This window comes from Dreissena polymorpha, chromosome 6, assembly GCF_020536995.1.
Source record: "Dreissena polymorpha isolate Duluth1 chromosome 6, UMN_Dpol_1.0, whole genome shotgun sequence".
In the NCBI taxonomy this organism is placed as follows: domain Eukaryota; kingdom Metazoa; phylum Mollusca; class Bivalvia; order Myida; family Dreissenidae; genus Dreissena; species Dreissena polymorpha.
Window position 1 is genome coordinate 51,965,190 of NC_068360.1, and position 22,066 is coordinate 51,987,255.

Genomic DNA, 22,066 nt, shown 5'->3' on the forward strand with positions numbered 1-22,066 from the left:
CAATTGACCGTTATTATCAAGTGTAATATAGAGTAGTTTTCGTCGGGGGGAATCCAGACCGACCGTTGTCTGAATTTGCCCATTATTCTCAAGTGACCGTAAGGTCAGATTTGATTGTATATGCAAATGTCATTAAAAAAGTGTAGTTGTATAAAATTAAAGTGCATCTGCAAAAGAGATTTAAAGCAAATTGACACAGATTTAACAACAGATAAATGTCAACATCATATTACATATAAATACAACTTACTAAATGAGCAATTAAATCAAATACGTGAGCAGCTCACTTCCAATGGAACGTGTTCGCTTCGGGAGGCGGGGGGGGGAGGGGGGGGGGGGTAGAGGGTTAGGGTAAGGGATAGTGGTCGGGTTTGGGTTAGGGTAAGCCTTAACCCATACCTTAACCCTTACCCGACCCCTAACCCTAACCCTAACTTACCATAACCCAGGGTTATCTCTCCTATACCATGCCTCGCTCATTGTAATTGTCCTCTTCTCCTTCGCTTCATTCACAATAACAAATATAAATTGTCGAATTTATCGATGTTAAATATTAGCAATTTTCCGATTTCGATAAAGGGCTTCGTGTAAACGTGAAGTATAAACTGAAAAGGCCGAAGCGTCCATATTAACAAATAATATTTACTGAAAAATCCTACTCTCGCATGTTAACGATTAATTATGCACCGAAAAGGCCTTGGCCACCATTTTGACGAACAGCATATATCAACTTACAGGCAATGTAATCAAGTGAAAACTCTTTAACATATACTGCATACGCCTAGGCCATATTGTAAATTTAAGTATTCACTAAAACATTATAAAAACACACTCCATACACGTAGTCTCAAATTGTTCAACAAATATGTAAGTTGAATACATTTTATGAATGACTTTATATATATAATCTCCGTACCTCAGTTATGAAACTCCATGGAAACCTGGCATCCTGTGTACGAAACAAAACACTGGGGTCATCATCGAAAAATATTGTTTTGTCATATGTATTTTTTTTTCTTAAATCCCGGTGTCGTGAAACTGAGATATGTCTATATCGATTAAAAAATCAGAAGCAATATATCTGTTTTAACCGAGTACAAATAAAAAAGTTGACTGCGTGTTAGAATACGAGCGCTTTATTGTAAAAAGTGATACATTCATTCATTCTGGAATTGCGATGTCGAGTATACAGAGAATATGTATTTACAATTTGGTTAGATGCGTTAATTCACTCATAAATACCCAGCATTATAACCGGTCTGGGATTCGATATGGTATTTTGTTATATTTAAGAGTTTAAGAAGGATTGTTTTAAAAACCGACTCGGTCTTCAAACGTGTAGAGACTAAATGGCTGTTTTCGCATATAAACTATAGGTTCCATGCTTTGAGTGTATCGTTTACAATGGATTCCCTTATGCCACACGTACACAACAATTAACCGAGAAATGTATTTTAGGAAATTATTGGAGAACATCTTGAATGAATGTTTTCGGTTCAGATTTTATCAAAGTGAATATTTCAGATGTATATTTATCCACCATAGAGAAGAAACTAAACAAGAAATGCGATCATCAAATGTCTCGATTACACTGTTATGAATGTATTGTCAACATCTTCATCTACATCTATGGTATACTGCTGACAATCGTTAACGATTATTATTAGCAGGCTCGTTGTCTGGAAACAGTGTTAGAATTTGTGTTATGTGCAGATTGAAATCAGAAGGTGAAGAAAGGATAAAATAAGTCTAATATACAAGGATAAAAGACAAAAACACAGTTATTATTTAGAATTTAAAGGTTGGAGGAAGCTGCTTAGCAAAGATGTTTAAGCTTGGCGCTTGATTGGATTGAGATAGATAAGCTGTTCCATAGACGAATGCTCCTAGGGAAAAAAGAATTTGCATGATAGTTTGTCCTAGAATGAGGTATCAGGAAGTTCAGGTTCTTGGTTGGTATAAGATGATCATGATCAACATGTACAAGGTTGTGGTGGATTTTGAAGATGAATGAGACTTCGCTTAGTTTGCGGCGTTGTTCATGGGTTTACCAGTTCAACGAAGCTATCATGTTGGACACACTGCTGGTGTAGGTGTAATCTTGAAAAATGTTTCTGGCAGCTGACCGTTGAACCTGTTCTACCTTATAGATAAGGTATTGTTGCCAGGGATCCCAAATTGTTGAGCAGTATTCTAATTGAGGTCTTACATAGGTTATGTATGCTCTTTCTTTTACTGCTTTGTTTTTGGTTTTTATGTTGCGTTTTATGAATCTTAGGGAGCTGTTAGCTTTTGAGGTGATGTTGTTGATGTGTTTGGTCCATGTTAGGTCGTTTGTAATCGTTACGCCTAGATATTTTGCGGCGTCAGTTGTGTTGAGGTCAATACCGTGAAGTTTATATTGGTGGAGTATGGGCTTCCGTTTGCGAGTAATCCTAAGTACTTCGCACTTGTCCAGGTTGAACTGAATTGACCAATCTGACTCACATTTTTCGAGGCGAATGAGGTCATTTTGGAGTGTTTGAGCGTCATTGGAGGATTTGATTGTAAGATAAAGTATGGTGTCGTCCGCAAATAGTCTGGTTCTGCTTTTGATATTATCAGACAGGTCGTTTATATAGGATAGGAATAAGCAGGGCCCTAGGACTGACCCTTGGGGGACACCTGAGACGACTGGAAGATTGTCAGAGTTTTGACCTTCAACGACGACCTGTTGGGTTCGGGCTTGTAGAAACGAGTAGATCCTTGAGGTAACCTGGTCATTTATGCCTAATCTTCTAAGTTTATGGACAAGTTTATGATGACCCACCTTGTCGAACGCTTTACTTAAATCCATGACAACAACATATGTTTGTTGGCCATTTTCGAGACTGTCATGGAGTTCCTGTGTGAAACAAATCATTTGCGTCTCACAGCTGTGTGTGGATCTAAAACCATGTTGGTTAGGGTTAAGGATGTTGTTTCTGTCATAGAAGGACATGATATTAATATAAGATGTGAGGAGGTGTTTCATTAATTTTGAGGCTATGCAGGTAAGGAATATAGGTCGATAGTTACTGGGATTACATTTGGACCTTTCTTGAAGAGTGGGGCTACTAATGCATGCTTCCAGTCTTCCGGGACAATACCTGTTTAAAGCGATATCTGAAAGATATGGGTGAGGACAGGGGCAATTTCACTGTGAAGTTCTTTCAGCAATCTTGGAGGTAGTTGGTCTGGCCCTGAGGCTTTGCTCGGATTTAGGGCTTGAAGCAGCTTGTCTACACCGTCCTGAGTAATGTTGACTGGGGGCATGAGTGGGCGATCAGGTGTAGTAAGGACTTGCTTGCAGGACTGGAGTAGACTCATGGGTTGTGGTCTAGAAAAAGCAGACTCAGATTGTTGATTGAGTATTTTGGCTTCGGCCTTTGGGTCTGTGAACGTTTGACCATTACTTTTTAGGGGCGACGCCACAATTTTCATTTTGGTTGGATTAAATAAAGGAGTAGAATTTCTTGTTTTCTCCAGGTTGAGAGTCCTGAGAGAAGATGACAGTGTCTAGGTAGTTCCAGTAGGCATTCCTGATTTCTTTTTGAACAAGGCACCTTGTATGCTTAAATTTATTTGCTAGGTTAGGGTTGCTATGTTATCATATTTTCATTCTTTTGTATAGTTGGTCTCGTTTCCTTATTAGTTTTATGATTTGGTGGTTGACCCATGGTAGATCGCGACGGATTTTTGTTGTTTTGGTTGGGATGTGGATTGAAATGAAGCGTGTTAGATCGTCCTTAAATTAAGACCAAGCAGTGTTTGGATTAGAGTGGTTTGCTATTAGGAAAGAGCTCGAGAAGGTCTCAAAGTCTCTTTTGAGGTCATTCCACTTTGCTTTCCCAAAGCATTTGATGTCCCTGATTGGTTGAATTAATAACGATAAAAGCGATTAAGAGGAAAGATTATATAACTTCTTCATCGTTCGCGAAGACATACAGCATAAGATAAAATATGTTTCTGGCATGGTTGGCATGGCTGAGCACAGATGGAATTTTCACAGGTGACTAACTACATCAAAATAAATTATTACACAAATAAATCAATGACTATCGATGCGTTTTTTCATTTACATTATTTCACTATAAGCATATTTCTTTTTTTACAGAATATCCAATTGTAATCAATTAAAAAATAACAACAGAGAACCGGGAAATATTTATAACGTTAATCACATATTCACACAATCTGGTGATGTTGATCACGTTTCTGATAAAGACCTAAAATTACTCGCACTGAGTTTGTTACTTTAAAAATCGAAAAGCTGGCAATATTAAGCAATATTTTAATGGATCCAAAAGCTCGCGAGCGCTACATTTGCATTTGTAACGGTGTTAAAAAGCTAAAGTTTGATGTTTAAAGTATTCATTGCATCAAATTTCTTGAATGTTCATACATATATGTGTCGCATTCTCATTTTTTTAAACAAATATTTTTGTAAGACGCAGCGGTTTAAAATACATGTGATTAACATAAACATACTAATAATTTAATGTATTATTGTAATAAGATTGTTTTAAGATAACAGGAGTATTCACTGCTTGAAATCATAATAAAAGTTTTGATAGTTTAAAATTTGGATGCCTTATAAGCATTATTACAGATTTATCAAATACTGAGTAGTATTCTGATGGTGCTGTCAAACAAGATGGCAGTATCATATTTTGGATAACAATTGACTAAAAAGCTGTTCACATTTCTGTTATGGACAATTAATGTGCACATTATTTTTGATATACTTTTGGAGTGACAGCTAGGAGATTTATTCCACAAAGCTGCCTGCGTCACTGCGTTGTACTGTGGATGTATGTGAAACGTGTAGCGAGGCTTTCTTGTTGTATTTTAGTTAGGATGGTATAATTTTTTTCCTCACTATATTATTTACAGCCACACCACAATTGTGTCCAAAGACCAATCATGTCCAAAGATCAATCTATAAAAAGGTTTAGTTTATTTATAAATCTTTGTTTTGTTGTATTTTTTACTGTCTTAATTACATATTCTTGATAGTATGTCCTTATAAATTCAACAACAACAACAACTACTACTACTACTACTACAACAACAACAACAACTACTACTACTACTACTACTACTACTACTACTACTACTACTACTACTACTACTACTACTACTACTACAACTACTCCTACTACTACTACTACTACTACTACTACTACTACTACTACTACTACTACTACTATTACTACTACTACTACTACCACTTCTAATACTGCTACTACTACTACTACTACTACTACTACTACTACTACTACTACTACTACTACTACTACTACTACTAGTACTACTACTACTACTACTACTACTACTACTACTACTACTACTACTACAACAACAACTACTACTACTACTACTACGTCTACAACTACTACTACTATTACTGCTGCTGCTGCTGCTTCTGCTGCTGCTACTACTACTATACTACTACTACTACTACTACTACTACTACTACTACTACTACGACTTCTACTACAACTACTAGGACGACTAAGAAGACTACGACAACGACGACGACGACTACGGCGACTACGACGACGGCCACTACGACGACGACGACGACGGGGACGACTACTACTACGACGACGACGACGACTACGACGACGACGACGACGACGACGACGACTACGACGACGACTACTACGCCGACGACTACTACTTCGAAGACTACGACGACTCCTACTAGCACTACTACGACTAGGACTACTACGACGACGACGACGACGACTACGACGACGACGACGACGACGACGACGACGACGACGACTACGACGACGACGACTACTCGACGACTACGACGGCTACTACTACGGCGACGACGACGACTACTACTACTACTACGACTACTACTACGACTACGACTACTACGACTACTACTACTACGACGACGACTACTACTACTACTACTACGACTACTACTACTAGCTACTACTACTACGACTACTACTACTACTACGACTACTACTACTACTACTACTCTACTACTACTAATACTACTACTACTACTACTACTACTACTACGACTAGGACTACTACTACCACGGCTACTACGGCTTTTTACTACTAAGACTACGACTACTACTACTACTACTACTACTACTACTACTACTACTACTACTACTACTACTACTACTACTACTACTACTACTACTACTACTTCTTCTTCTTCTTCTTCTACTACTACTACAAGTACTACTACTTCTACTACTACTACTACTACTACTACTACTACTACTACTACTACTTCTACTACTACTACTACTACGACTACCACTTCTACCAATAATAATAATAATAATAATAATAATAATAATAATAATAATAATAATAATAATAATAATAATAATAATAATAATAATAATAATTATAATAGTTATAATAATAATAATAATAATAATAATAATAATAATAATAATAATAATAATAATAATAATAATAATAATAAATAATAAAATAATAATAATTCTTTTTCTTAACGGCGTGAAAATGAACAACGGTGAATTATATACTTTAAGTGTGTTTTGTAACCCTCAAACAAAGTGATTTATAGCCATTTCCAAAATGGCCGCTGAAAGAAATGTGGAGTTGGGGTTTGTCGAAGAAACAGAGAAATTCCTTCTGAAAAGTAGATTCTTCCCGAGCAAAGTAGGTGGTGTACCTGCGTGGCTGTCACTGAATCCACTTCCGAGCGCTGAGGAGCTGACATGTCGTGTTTGTTCGAAACCAACCGTGTTTCTTCTACAGGTTTACGCACCAGATTCGTCAACAAGTTTCGCTTTCCATCGGACAGTTTTCATATTTATTTGCCGCAATGATAACTGTTGTAAAGCGAATTGCGCAGACAATTTGATTGTGCTCAGGTCTCAGCTACCAAAAGTAAACGATTTTTTTAGAAGCCAGCCTCCTGCAGAGGTTCCCATTGAAAATGAGATAGATGCCTCTAAATATGCCAAGCTGTGCAGGGTGTGTGGGGGTGTTGGACCTAAAACTTGTGGGAAGTGTGGGTGTGTGTCATACTGCAGTAAAGAGCATCAGGCCGTTGACTGGAAAGCTTACCACAAAAGGGAGTGTTCAACGAACAAGACAGGTAATTACTTTTTTCAATATATTTATAACTTGGTAAATTGTTAACACAGAGTCTTCAAAACTAACTTTCGTCTTCATAGCCAATGTTTGTAAAGGCAGCTCTTGGAGTCCATATATTTAACCCTTAATAAACACAACCTCAGTTCTCCGCAACTGATCAGTGGGCATCACTAAGCTGAAGTTATTTGTGACCAAAAGGAAAAACAACGCATAAACTTTTAAAACAGATTAAATTTACCTAAATGGAAACCTACAGAAATTATTCTTCACATGCACTGTAAACAAACAGGACGATGTGTCAACATACTATACTTGTTTACATTTGTATGTTGAAATTTGGAACAGTGTAAATATTTTACATCTGTTCAACATCGTTATCAATGTACAGGGCCCTAAATCTATCAAATCTGCGGCCAAATTTAGGCCGCAGTCCCCCAACTAAAAAGTATACTTTTTCCCCCTTTCCCTGTGGACAGACATTTCACAAATTTGACAGGACAATTGACATTTATCTAACAAGGCTGCGATTTTTTTTTTTTAATGACCATTTTAAACTGTTAAAAACCGACTTTTTGTGCTCAAAACTGTCAAAAACGGCCATTTCACAATTTAAAAAAATCGTTTCGTTTCAACGGTTTTAATTCCGAATTTGAAATTTTGTTTACAAATCATTCAACTGTCGTCGTTTGTTTTGATCGATTACAAACGTGAATCAATTAAAAATTTAAACTGGTGCAACCGATGTATTAGTCAAGCGCGGCCGATCAACCTCACCATCAAACAAATAAAATGGCTTCGCAAAACTCTTGTTGCAATGTTAAAAAGATTAAAAAAACATCAAGTAATCCTGCTTTATTGCAATTCGCGATTACAATAAAGAAACTAAACGATTCCTACAGTGATTTTACAATTCACTATTAAAAGTGACATGGATTAAATTATAAGGAAAGTTATTTGAAATTTTGCTGAAAGCACATGATTCATGAATTGATAACTGAGAGCGATACTTGTTATTCTATATCTTATCCGTTTAAACAATTGTTAATATTGGTTAAACTACAGTATACAACAGTATAAGTATGATCCATTTATATGAACATTAATTTTAATGCATTTTCAATGTTCGAACAGTGTTTGTATTTACAGTATGCTTTGTAAAATCTGAAAAAATAAAATAACTGGTTTTAATTTCTTACATAAGTTTATTAAGCAAGACAAGATATTTACAGGGGTTAGGCTTTTCTATGGTTTTATATAAAGTTTATCAGTGAGAAAAGTGTTTATCTAACTGTATGTGGTTATTTGTTGAAAGTGTCAGGACAATGAAAACAATATTTTGATGCATTGTTTACAGACATTTCCATATGATGCAAGTATTAAACATGCTTTAACTATAGTAATTCTTAAACAACTAAATTTGTACAAGTTCGCGACTCGTTTTTCATAATTTTCAGAAGTTTGCAACTCATTTTTTTCACTATTTTGGAAAGTTCACGACTCATTTTTCATAAAGTGAGGGGGGCCAGGGCCGCTTCACAAAATCAGGAAAAAAGCCCTGTCTTGAAGCGGGAAACATTGCAACAGTTTTCCATTTAGGTGGATAGAGCGTTCGAAAGAATAGCTTTAATGGTACCATTTTCATGAGTTTTTGCATTAGACAGGTAAATGTTGATAAGTTTTTGCAATATCAGTGTTCCTTAACCCTTGCAGTAGTGATCAAATTTTGAACCTTAGGACAGTAGACAGCGCATTGCAACTCGCAGCAACCCTTCGGGTTATAAAGCTGAGAGTTGAATTATTGCAACTATATAGCCCATAGATCTGTCGCTAATGTTGGATCAAATGTTGTCACAGGCACAGATTCAAACTTGACAGTTAACACGTCTGATATTCTTGTGCTTTTAAGAATACATCTTCTGTCTTTAAAATCAAAAAAAGGAAAAAGCTTTGAGATTACAGACAGATGAATACATAGATCATTGACAAGTTGGTTTGTAAGCTTGGAAAATGAATTACAGCAGCACAAAAATAGAACAACCCCAACACTTTAAAATAAGTTTCCTTTTTATATAATAGAAATTATATCAAGTATTTACTATAAGGTGTATTTAAACTTAAGTGTGGTGTTTCAATTGAACTGTTCATGTACTTTGTATGTGACATACAGGTCCCTTCGACCTGCGGGTAACTTGAACCGTTCATGTACATTGTATGTGACATAACAGGTCCGTTCGACTTGGGGGTAACTCATGATGAACCCTTTTAGTGCCTGATGAACCCTTTAGGTTACATCTTTGTACATTCCAAGATTGATTATTATGAAAATCAATCAAAGTAATTGCTTTCCAAATGGATTGTTGCAGATTTAAAAGCGGAAAAATCGTATGCAGTCTTATTCCCAGAATTTGAAATTGTCACTGAAACTGAAATTTACACACCAAAGAAGGACGCTGGTCAGACTAGTGAAGAAGAGAAAATGAGGCAATACAAAGAGTTCTTGGAGTCAAATAAGGGCAGCGATTTTTCCACAAGTTTTCCAGAGAAAGAGCTCCAAAGTATGGCTAGTCAGGAGACAGTTGATGACAAACAAATTCGGAAGTTTAAAGAGAGGATTTCTGCTGAACCAGATCAAGTAAACACTTATCTTAAAAAAATATTGATACCTCTTTTGAAATCTTTATTACAGAGTTGTTCAAGATCAGGGACAACTTTATTCTATTTTTGTATATTTTTAGCTTCACTGTTCACCTTGTAGTGTATATCTATCCTACTCCCCCAAATGTTGGCGTACTTCTCTGAATAAGGTAAACCTGCAACATCTCCATATCTCTATTTTCCACCAGTATTCAATTAAAACTTCACAAGTATGTTTGTGGTCATTGTGTGAGGTCACTGATAATAATTTTGACCAGCAATTTAGCAGAATTATGACTTATTATACCTTGAAATTTAGTTTTGTACATCAAAATTTCACAAATATAGTCCAGGTCATTGTGTACGGTCATTGACCAAGTTTCATCATAACTCTTAATAGGCAATTTAGCAGAATTATAATATGCCCCTCTCTTACATTTTGAAATTTGGTTTAGGTAAACATGAAACAAATCCATATTATTGTTTCTACTACAGGTTTCAAGTTGAAACTTCATATGGGAACATTGGGTGAGGTCACTGACCAAGATCCATAATATTTACTTGCAATTTAGCTGAATTATATCCATGTAACAATTGTTTGGTACTAAGAAAAAAAAGCAGTTAATATACTCCATAACTATATTTACTACAGGTATTGAAATATAATGTTACAAAATTGTGTTTTTAGGGTTTTTAAAACCTTAACCAACCAAGACTAGTAACTGTGACAAGCTTGTTATCAGGATTACGCCCCCTTTAGTACTTTAAAATTCTGTGAAGTTTTCTTGCAAGAGATTCATGTTGCTGTTTGCATCTAATAAGAACATAAATCTGTAACCACTACAGATATTCAAATGAAACTTCACTTGTCTTTGAGATTTAAAAAAATATGCAAGGTCACCCACGAAGGCCTGTAATTCTGATGTACAATTTAGCAGAATTATCTCCATTTGTTTTATTAAGTAATTTTAAGATAATGTGTCATGAAACAGCTCCATATCTTTATATCTACTAAAGATATTAAAATCCATGTAATTGTTACAAATATTCCATTGAAACTAACCGCATCTCTTTGGTATCAAGGTAAGGCTAGTATTCCATCTATCCGCATCCGTATCCGCAAAATCATAATACGGACGCTATATTCCATTTATCCGCATACGTCGAATGTATCTTTCTTTTTTGGGAAAAACAATATACGGATAAAACTTAAAATTATAATTGAGATACTTATTATAAAGGACAAGCGTGAATTTAAGTAGATTTAAGGTACAAATCATCATTCTGCCTGTAAAAGTATACAAATGGTAAAAACCTGAAACATCTTCTAGTGCCTTGGCTATGCTTTTCAAACATTTGAAGTGAAATCAGAGTCCCGATATGCAAAACTGCGTTGGTTGTATAACTTTGGGTAATTCTCCACGAATTCGATTACTTTTTCAGTTGATTTTTGAGATGACAGCTTCCCTCATCGTGCTAAATGCCTTATGTATCATGTCCGCATCCGCATTAGAATGCTCACTTGAGTGTTCTTTTGCGGACGCCTATTGCGCGTGCGGATATGCGGATGGGGATGCGGATGAATGGAATAAGCGCAGTGCATTTCAACTGGTTCTATTTTTTTGAGGATGCCGATATGGGGATGCGGATACGGACAAATGGAAAAGTAGCCTTACTGTACAAGCCCATAACTCTAACATGCAAATGAGCAGAACAGAACCCCTGAATATACTTTTTGTACTTATGAAATTCAGGTAAATGTTTGCATGGAACATCCACTATGTCTATCTTACATGCAGAGTAAGCATGGGGTTGCATATGGGGGGCTGTTGGGTCAAGATCAAGGTCACTATTGCTAATAATAGATGTAATGTTTGTGCTGTTAATCTTCATCTTTCATGGAAATGCTTAAATGTTATGCATATGCAGATTACAGGCTTATCTGGCCAAGTTCCCTGTTTTTGAAAATAGCGAAGGGAGTTTTTCTGCCCATTAACTTGATTTTGAATGGAGGCATGGTTCAGTAATTTTGTTTGTAAGACGATTACATGCAGACCTATACTGGTGAAATGTGGATTTAAGAAATTGTACTGTCAAATAACTCTTTAGTTGGGACAAAATAGTTTCAACTTTGACGTATAAATTTTGCAAGAACTGTTGATAAAACATCAAAAGGTCAAACAAGCAATTGAGGATTTTCTGAATTTTAGTGAACCACTGCACTGGTTGATTCCAGTATTGTGTTATTGCAAAGGTGACAAACCACTATTCTGTATTTTTAATTCTAGGGCTACAACAAAGGCGGTGAACCACTATTCAGTATTTGTTATTCCAATTTTTGCACTACTACAGACTGGGTGAACAACTACATTTTAATTCCAGATATTGCGCTATGACAAAGGTGGTGAACCACTATGGATCAGCCAATCAACGTGTCCAGTTTCAATCCCTGACTGTTCCTGTGGTGCTCCCAGGCAGTTTGAGTTCCAGGTAAGTCACCAATGCAAATTACTGAATAATCTTCATACTTGTACCATTTTATGGTAGCTTCTTAAGTTGCCAGGTAATAAACAAGTTAATTAGCTTTGGAAAATGGTGAATTATTCTACAGTTGTGTTATAGTTAATCAGGAGGGTAGTTTTCAAAAAGTGATGGTAACTATAATCAGTAATCTGTTTTATGCTTTGTGTATTTAAACTTACAGTAACAATGTTATTGTTAATGAGGACTTTTATGCCCCCGAAGGAGGGCATATAGTGATCGGACCGTCTGTTCGTCTGTCTGTCTTTCCGTCACACTTTGCATTTAGGTTTCGAATTTAGGTTTCGAAAAATGCTCATAACTTCTATGTCGCTTCAGATAGCAACTTGATGTTTGGCATGCATGTGTATCTCATGGAGCTGCATATTTTGAGTGATTAAAGGTCAAGGTCATCCTTCAAGGTCAAAGGTCAAACATATGGCTTCTTAGTGGCGCAGAATGGGGCATTGTGTTTCTGACAAACACATCTCTTGTTTATACTTATTAATGTAATCATGACAAAGATGTTAAACAAAATGGTATTTTATGAATTAGAAAAATGTAATCTGTGCATCATAAACTTTTGTTTAGCACTTCTTAAAATGCAAGATGCTTTGTTTATTACTTAAACAATTTTTCTCACGGACAATAATTCAGTCAACTTCATGTAAAAAATATGTGAAATACTTTTTAATGTCATAAATACATACCTACTATCCCTAGCTATACCTCCCCATGTGGGTGAGCTTCTCCAGAAATCTTCAAGTGCCAGAATTCGGCCACCTCTCCTACTGAAAACAGATTCAGGTTAAACATAGTACAATGTTACCTAACCGGAAATCAAGAACCGTAACTCATCTTACTTTTCTGGACAACACACCGTGCAGATTGCCATATTTTATCGGCTTTATATTTGAACTTTAAGTTCAATTCTGCGTGGTGGAATTGGGTTTGAAGTTGATGAAATGTATATTTTATCGTTTCTGCTTAATTCAGACATCTTTTCTTGTATTATTTTGTTGATATTTCATTGTTTTTCACTTTTTGCTGGTTTTTTCCATGTGCTCATGATTTGAGCATGAGGATTTCGTGATTTTTGTCAACAAGTTATTGACAATTTTTGTACATTGTAAATACTTTGTTTAACTGATTATTTCATTTATTTTGTTCTTATACATTGTTTTCTTATGCGGATTCTCTTCTTTTTCTACTTTCAGAATAAGAATGAGTTTACAAACTAGAGGTTCGTGTGGGCATATTAAGGCTTCGTGGGATTCCCACAAGACTTGTTTGTGGCACTAATTGCTCCTTTGAACATAAATGCTCTGTTTGTAGTGCGAAAGACGATGCGACGTGGCAGCAAGCAATCCGTCACAGAATGTTTCTTGCAGAAAACGTACAGATGAATCTTCATCAGATGAGAAATTCCTGGTGATTTTGCAGCAGACGTCAGATGATCAATAGCAGCGTCAGTCATGATGGCATTGGTCAAGATCGTACATAGGTGTTCTTCTCTACAATGACAGAATGTTTATCATTTGCCATTGCGTGCAATAATGATTTTACTTTCCATATGACAATCTGTTTTGAATTTAACTTTGTTTAATTTATGATCTTCAGCAGTCGTATTATAGGTTATAGGTACTATTGACTTTCTCTTTTACAATAATAATAAGAGAATGTTTGTTATTTTCATTATGGGCAAATAATTATTTTATGTACCGTTTGATAATCTGGTCTGTGACCAGTTTTATTGTTGAATATGTTTTACTCTTGTCTTTCATATAATCGACTACATGATGGTTGCAGATACAAGAGTGGATTAATACCCGGTGACTTTGAAGACCACAGATGACACATTGCAGACATCAGTCACCGGGTATCAGGCAGGATGGCGATCGTACTTTACCATTGGAAAGTCGATCAACATCAGACCTTATGGCGACAATCGTCAGCCGGTCTTTGCCTGATGGCATTGGTCAAGGACATCGACCAATGCCAAACCAATTGGCAACCGCCATTTGGTCATTATCCGGTGATAACGCTGGTAATTTCATGACCCGTACATCACCGGGTACCGGACAGGTCACCAGGGACCGGTCCGGTCACCGGTCCAACCTGGTCACCGGTCAACAGAGACAGGTCCGGTCATCGGTAAACATTGACCGGTCCGGTCAATGGTCAGACCCACCCGTCACCAGTCAACAAAGACCGGTCCGGTCACCGGTCAGAAACACCGGTCAACAGAGACTGGTCCGGTCACAGGTCAGACCCACCGGTCACCGATCAACATTTACTGGTCCGGTCACCGGTCAGACCCACAGGTCACCGGTCAACAAAGACCGGTCCGGTCACCGGTCAGAAACATCGGATACCGGTCAGACCCAGCGGTCACCGGTCACGGGTCAATAGAGACCGGTCCGGTCACCGGTCTGAACTACCAGTCACTGGTCACCGGTCATATGTTACTGATGACCGGTCACCGGTCAGTATTACAGGTCACTGGTCAACTGACCAGTCACCGGACACCGGTCAACATGCACCGATCATTAACCGGTCAACAGTTGCTAGTCACCGGTCAACGATCAGAAACAGACGTCGTCTTCATTGGATTATTCCACTTCTTCGTCGTCGAATGCACATTCGTCGTCGACTAGTTCTGATGATAGAAGTAGACGTTGAAGTCGGACACGCTCTTATTCATCGAGCAGTCCTCTTTCACGTCATCATTATGATCATCATCGATCATCATGGAAACGATACTCAAGGAGACGTTATTCCCGTCATAGCCGTTCTAGCTCTTGGCGTCGTAACCCTTCTAGATCTCGGCATCACAGGAATAAAGGTCGTACACAAGCTTCACTGAAGCATTGTCATTCCGACTTTTATGACCGGTCACATTACTATCCTAATTCTCATTGTAATGTCGCCATACCCTATGCACCAGTTTCCAGTATGATGTCAACACATGTTGCAGTGACTGATCCGATTTCACAGCCCTTCAATTCTGGTGTTCATTTCACCACAATGGCTGTTATATCCGCAGCGAGGGTATCTACTACTATTCCTAGTTGGAAACCCCCGGCTGCTACACCGTCTATGCGTGACACATGGGTTCAAGATTCCTTTGGAAATTATGTACCTGTCACTTCTGATAATTCACCGTCTATTTCTGGCTTTAATTATCAGTGTGTTGATTTTGGGGATAGTCATTCTTCGATACTGAAGAATCATCATTTGGTGCAGGATAATTCTCCTATCATTCCTACCACTGCCTACGGACGAGAATTGGTAACATCATTCACCGGGTATAGGGCAAGATGGAGATCGTACTATTCTAACTTCGTTAGAAAGTCGATCAATATAAGACCATATGGTGACAACCGTCAGCCGGTTTATGCCCGATGGCATTGGTCAAGGACTACGACCAATGCCGGACCATTTGGCAGCCGCCATACGGTCATTGCCTGATGACAACACTGGTCATAGCATGATCGGTACGTCACCGGGTAATTCACCGGTCACCAGTCCATGGCACCGGTCATCGGGGACCGGTCCGGTCACTGGTCTGTGGAACCGGTCACCTGGGCCAGTCCGGTCACCGATCACCGGTCCGTGGTACCGGTCCGGTCACTGGTCAATACTACCGGTCACCGGTCAATACTACCGGTCACATGGCACCGGTCATCGATCAAGAAGAGACATCGATATTCATCATCGGATTATTCATCCTCTTCTTCTTCAAAGGCATCTGGGTCGTCAACTAGTACCAACAATATATGTAGACGTCGTACATGATCTCCTTTATCGAGTAACCCTCATGCACGGCGTTGATTTGATCGATACCGGTCCTCCGAGACTCTAGGAAACGTTACTCTACGAGACGTTATTCCCATTGCATACGATCTATTTCTCGGCTTCGCAGGTATAAGCTTGTCATCATGCTTCACGTAGACAGTCTCGCTCTGACTACTCATATCTTACACATTACTACCCTGTCTCGGATTGTAATGTTGTGGTACCCTATGTACCAGATCCAGTTTCCAGTTTAACATTAACAAATGTTACTATGACTGGTACTACTTCACAGACTTTGTCGTCTGGTGTTTGTCTCACCACTACAGATACTTACTATGCTCTATGGATATCGGCTACGTTACCTTTTTCGGGTACCTCATGCTCCGGCACCATCGAATCTGGACACGTTAGAGCTTCAAGATTCGTCTGGGCAATTTGTACCGATCAATTCTGATAATTTACTGTCTTCTTCCGGTTTTAATTATCAGATGGTTGATTTGGTGGATGGTCATTCATCGTTATCAGATACTCGCAATCTGGTGCATGATACTAGGTCTAGTATTTCCAATTCTGTTTCCGCTGATTCTTTGCACACTGCTGGTGTTGTAGACAAATAGGCCGATTCAGAGGCAGATTCCAATGATGTCACGGCTCAATATTTGTCATCAATTAATCGGATTTATGAAATGATATTTCAAAATCTTGGTTATGATTATTGCCCAAGACCTGCGAAGATGTCTACTAATTTGACGAGCTCTATCACGGAAATTAGTCCGTACATTATATTCCAACAGGCTTTCTAAGGATTCTTATCGAATTGATACAGGCCTTCCTAGTGGTTCTACTGTTTTATCAGTATTTCAATCGTTGGAATCAGCTAATAAGACATTCCAAAACGAGAAGAACTGTGGAAAGTGCCTTAGGATTTATCTGATCCTAAGCATAATGAACGGACTAGAAGCTCCAAACCTCTCAGTTTGTTGGAAATGGTCTCCGGACAATCTGTTATCACAGATTCCAATTCTTCCAGAGTTAATACCACATCTTCAATGGTGGCTAGACGAGTAGACTCTCTTGGCAGGAGTGCCCCTTCTTCCGCCGCAACCGTCTTTGTATCTTATGACGGACGCGATCAAAGAAGGGTGGGGTGCTCATCTGGAACCACTCAGTCTGACAGTTTCGGAGTTGTGGTCTCATCAGGAGTCACATCTACATATCAACAATCTAGAAATGCGAACGGTCTTTCTAGCTGTATCTCATTTTCAGTCACATCTTCGAGACTCTTGTGTATGGTGTCAACAGACAACACATCAGTTGTTACTTACATTCAGGCACAGGGGGGAACACATTCTCACTCCCTGTATCTGGAAACCAAGTGGTGTCTAGACTAGAAGTTTCTTGACAAGAGTATTGCACATCAACATCTTGAAAAGCAAGCATTCTTTTTTTAGCTGTTTTTCTTTAAAAAATAAAACTTGTTCACGATTTCTTTGTGACGGTTTCAACTCACACACATCGGTTGTTATTTACTTCCAGACACAGAGGTTAACATTTTATCACTCTTTGTGTCTGGAAACCAGGAACTTTTTCATTCTTTGTAAGAACATCAAAAATTCTCTATTGTCTTACACATACCAGGTCATCACAACGCCCTGATGGACGTTTTGTCTTGCAGTTCTTTCTGTCGAATAAGCTTCCGTTGGGTTTAATGAAATATAATTTGCGCAGGCGCGGCAGTATTTTACAATTGCGTGGATGTATATGCATAGTTAATCGAAGAACTTTGTTTATCATCGAACGCTAATAATAAGCGTAATGTGATCGTAGATGGCAGTGTAATACTGAACAACGTCAATAATGCATTTCACAGAAATCGATCCAGCAGGGTGTGCGATTGTTATACATTCGTCCACTTGACATAACTGGAAAAATCTTGCCTTCTTGGTGAGTGTTTGCCATAATTTCATGGAAACTAATTAATGAACCACGGGATTATTGTTTTACGACCTTTTTAAGTCTCCTGTACAATTATTTTCAGGAAACTTCTTCACAGGTCAATTTCATATCTCAGAGAGACATATTTATACTGATACAAGCTATGAAACGTCAACATTATGTTTTTTGTTCATTTACCTTCTTAAGAGGTTTTGGCTTGTGTTATTGGGTTGCTTAATGAGCTTCCTATGAACCTTTTTTCATCTGGCTTATTAACAGTCCCAATATATATTTTAAGACTGTTTTCCGTCTAATTATGGCTTTTACCATAGGGATCTGTAATTTTGTTATGTCAGCCAGGATTCCTTGCTTAAAATAAACTCCCCTCTATGGCTTCTAACCCTTCAAAGTTCCAAATCTTTCTAATACTTGTGGACATGAAGATGATGATAGACTTCTTTGCCCAGTCAGGTCGTTAAAATTCTATCTTAAGAGTAAAGTCTATTTGAGGTTCTCGTAAGAGACTTTTCATTCCGTTAAAAGGGGGGGATGTGTCTGAGGCTTCGAATTCTTGTTGGGTATGCTCGACTATTAAGAAGGCGTATTCATCTCTCTCATCTATGGATTTATCCCTTTTTAAGATTAGACCGCATGAATTAAGAGCTCTTTCGGCTTCAAGGGCGTATATTAATAATGTTCCACTTTCTGAAGTGCTTCAAGCTGCTTTCTGTAGGAATCCGACCACCTTTTCCTCATTCTATCTTCGTTCTCTTGAGTGTCAACAGGACAATTTATATATGTTGGGTCCTTTTGTGGTTGCTCAAACAGTAGTTTCTTCCATGGCGTAATGTACTGGTCATATTCAGAAACTAAGTACAATACTGTACTAACGCAGATTGTATGAGGACACATTTCTACTATCTCTGGCTGAAAAACCTGATTATTGGTTTTTGCTGTGATGGGAGAATATAACGAGAACCTCCTGCCACAGCTACAAAATCAGCTAGGGATAGCAGGTATGTATTTATGACATTAAAACAAATTTTCTAAAATAAAATTCATTTTAATTATTAAATACTTACCTGCTATTGGTAAGTCCCACCTCCCAGCCCCGCTCATCGTTTTATATTTTCATAATTGTATGAAAAGTAAGATGAGTTACGGTTCTTGACTTCCGGTTAGGTTACATTGTACTATGTTTAACCTGAATCTGTTTTCAGTAGGAGAGGTGGCCGAAATTCCGGCACTTGAAGATTTCTGGAGAAGCTAACCCACCTGGGGAGGTAAAGCTAGGGATAGCAGGTAAGTATTTAATAATTAAAATGAATTTTATTTGAGAAAATTTGTTTTAAAAAACATGTGAAATTAGTCACCAAATAAAAACGGAAAAAAATCATATGTTTCTAATATTACTTCTTTCTTTTTAGGCTTGCATAACAAACCAAAGTATTGAAACACACAAATACATTTAACTAGATTACACTTTAAATGCGTCATGGGATTATGCAAATTTATTTTTGATCTAATATCGGTCATCATTTTAAAATGCTCTTTTCTTGGATGGCATTTGCTAATTAAAATAAAAAAGTAATTAAGGTACTTTTCAATATTTTTACACTAAATAAGGTATTTCATTTTTCTTTAAGTGTTTCAGTAATTTGTGTAACATATTCTTTTTTATTAGCCGGATTTTTTTCGAAAAAATCTCGGCTTATAGATTGATGTTGTCGGGCGGGGGGGCGGGCGGGCGGGCGGCGTGCTCGAAAATGTTAAAGTTCTTATTTCATGGTATAACTTTGATATGCTTGGACCTAGAGTCTTCAAACTTGACATGAAGGTTGGCCAGGATTAACAGATGACCACTGGTCATTTCAAGGTCATTCATTTGAAGGTCAAGGTCACTGTGACCTTCAATATAAAAAATGTTAAAGTTGTTATAACTTTGGTATGCTTGGACCTAGAGTCTTGAAACTTGACATGAAGGTTGGCCATAACTAGTTAGTAACCACTGGTCATTTCAAGGTCATTCATTTGAAGGTCAAGGTCACTGTGACCTTGAATGTAAAAATGTTAAAGTTCTTATTTCATGGTATAACTTTGGTATGCTTGGACCTAGAGTCTTCAAACTTGACATGAAGGTTGGCCAGGATTAACAGATGACCACTGGTCATTTCAAGGTCATTCATTTGAAGGTGAAGGTCACTGTGACCTTCAATATAAAAATGTTAAAGTTGTTATAACTTTGGTATGCTTGGACCTAGAGTCTTGAAACTTGACATGAAGGTTGGCCAGAACTAGTAAGTAACCACTGGACATTTCAAGGTCATTCATTTGAAGGTCAAGGTCACTGTGACCTTGAATGTAAAAATGTTAAAGTTGTTATAACTTTGGTATGCTTGGACCTAGAGTCTTGAAACTTGACATGAAGGTTGGCCAGAACTAGTAAGTAACCACTGGACATTTCAAGGTCATTCATTTGAAGGTCAAGGTCACTGTGACCTTGAATGTAAAAATGTTAAAGTTCTTATTTCATGTTATAACTTTGGTATGTTTGTACCTAGAGTCTTCAAACTTGAAATAAAGATTGGCCAGTACTAGAAGATGACCACTGGTCATTTCAATGTCATTCATTTGAAGGTCAAGGTCACTGTGACCTTAAATGTTAAAATGTTAAAATTGTTATAACTTTGGTATGCTTGGACATAGAGTCTAATAATGAAATTGATGGAAACTTCAAACAATATGTTACTAATTTGCTAATAAAAAAATTGAGATCAAACTTTCCTAATTGTCAATTCAAGTTCATATTTGTGACCTTAAATGTTATTGTTGTTCATGTATATGCATGCATTCAAAACATAACACAAGGTTTGCTCATGCCTTGAAAAGTACTTACATTTCATTTTGACCTTTGAACAATATTTCAGTAATTTAAGTATTGCATTGACAAAAACACGAAAGGTTCTTTCCTGTCATTTAAATCAAAAATCCGGCTTCAATGCGGTCATCTCCGACCGCGGAACTCTTGTATAATTGAAATTTCAGGTGCTACCCCACTTGTTGTCTCATCTCCAAGTTGATAAGCTGGGTACCAGCCTGGATTGGGGCACACTCTGTGTATATACCTGCTCCAACAGCTGTGATGTGGGGAACCAGTATGTGAAGGAATACATCTTCAAGCAGGACGTTGTGTGAACAGGAGGGTAGGGTTGCATGCTTTAAACAGAAGAGCCCTTTTGCGTACTGTAATAATGTATCATTGTGTTATTGTTTAATTCAGGACGTTGTGTGAATGGAAGGGTAGGGTTGCTTGTTTATAAAAAATAGGGCCCATTTTCATGCTGTAATAGTGTTACTTTCTGTAATCTTGTGGTATTGTTTGATGCATTACATTTCGTATGGTTTTGGAATGTGTATGTTTTCAATTGATGAAATATGTAATGTAATTGTTTTTATATCTTTAATAGCCAAAAGAAACTAGTTATATTTTTCGTATTTATAACATATGAAAAGGGACAAAAACAGGTTGGGGTTGCACTGCAGGTAAAACCCTAACAAAAGCTATAGAAGTGATTCTTCTACTGTTAGATGGAACAAGACGAACATTAGTACAATTATCAGATAGTATCTTGTTGATACTGTGGAATGTTGTTTTTGGTGAAAATGAAATAGTTGTTGTTAAATTATGAATACTGGTGAATGGGAATAGTGAAATATTTAATGCTCGTACTTGTATGTGTGCATTTTTTCCAAACATGTCACTCCATTATTAGTGCAGGTGTGAGAATGTAAAATTTTTTTTTTTAAAGAGGAAAAGTTTTACCTAGGGGCCAGGTGGCTTGAAGGCCCGTTCAGGGCGATGCCCTGACCAGAGGGCCGGAGGCACCCGGAAGCTCCAGGAAAATAGCATTTCAGATGGCCAAGGAATGCACTATCCTGACTCAGGGTTCGACACTAAGGCACGTCCGACAGACATTGTCTAGTAAGATCGGTGGTCGGGCTAGTAAAACTGTGGGCTAGCTTGTCCGACTGGTCGTACATACAAAAT

The 22,066-nt window shown here is 37.6% G+C and overlaps 1 protein-coding gene across 1 annotated transcript; it reads left to right on the top strand.

The window, feature by feature from the left end:
* The first annotated feature begins 6,606 nt into the window (after window positions 1-6,606).
* LOC127836431 (programmed cell death protein 2-like) lies at window positions 6,607-21,739 on the top strand. The gene is made up of 4 exons (XM_052363067.1): window positions 6,607-7,132; window positions 9,495-9,763; window positions 12,148-12,255; window positions 21,064-21,739. The coding sequence occupies exons 1-4, from the start codon at window positions 6,607-6,609 to the stop codon at window positions 21,211-21,213; spliced, it is 1,053 nt and encodes a 350-aa protein (XP_052219027.1). The 3' UTR covers window positions 21,214-21,739.
* Window positions 21,740-22,066: the final 327 nt, after the last annotated feature.

What these genes read in the sequence shown, in the direction of transcription:
- LOC127836431 (XM_052363067.1), top strand. Translation starts at nt 6,607, where the DNA reads ATGGCCGCTGAAAGAAATGTGGAGTTGGGGTTTGTCGAAGAAACAGAG. An exon ending in TTTCTGCTGAACCAGATCAA is followed by an intron (nt 9,764 to 12,147) that starts GTAAACACTTAT and finishes TTTTAATTCCAG; the next exon opens with ATATTGCGCTATGACAAAGG. An exon ending in CCAGGCAGTTTGAGTTCCAG is followed by an intron (nt 12,256 to 21,063) that starts GTAAGTCACCAA and finishes TTGAAATTTCAG; the next exon opens with GTGCTACCCCACTTGTTGTC.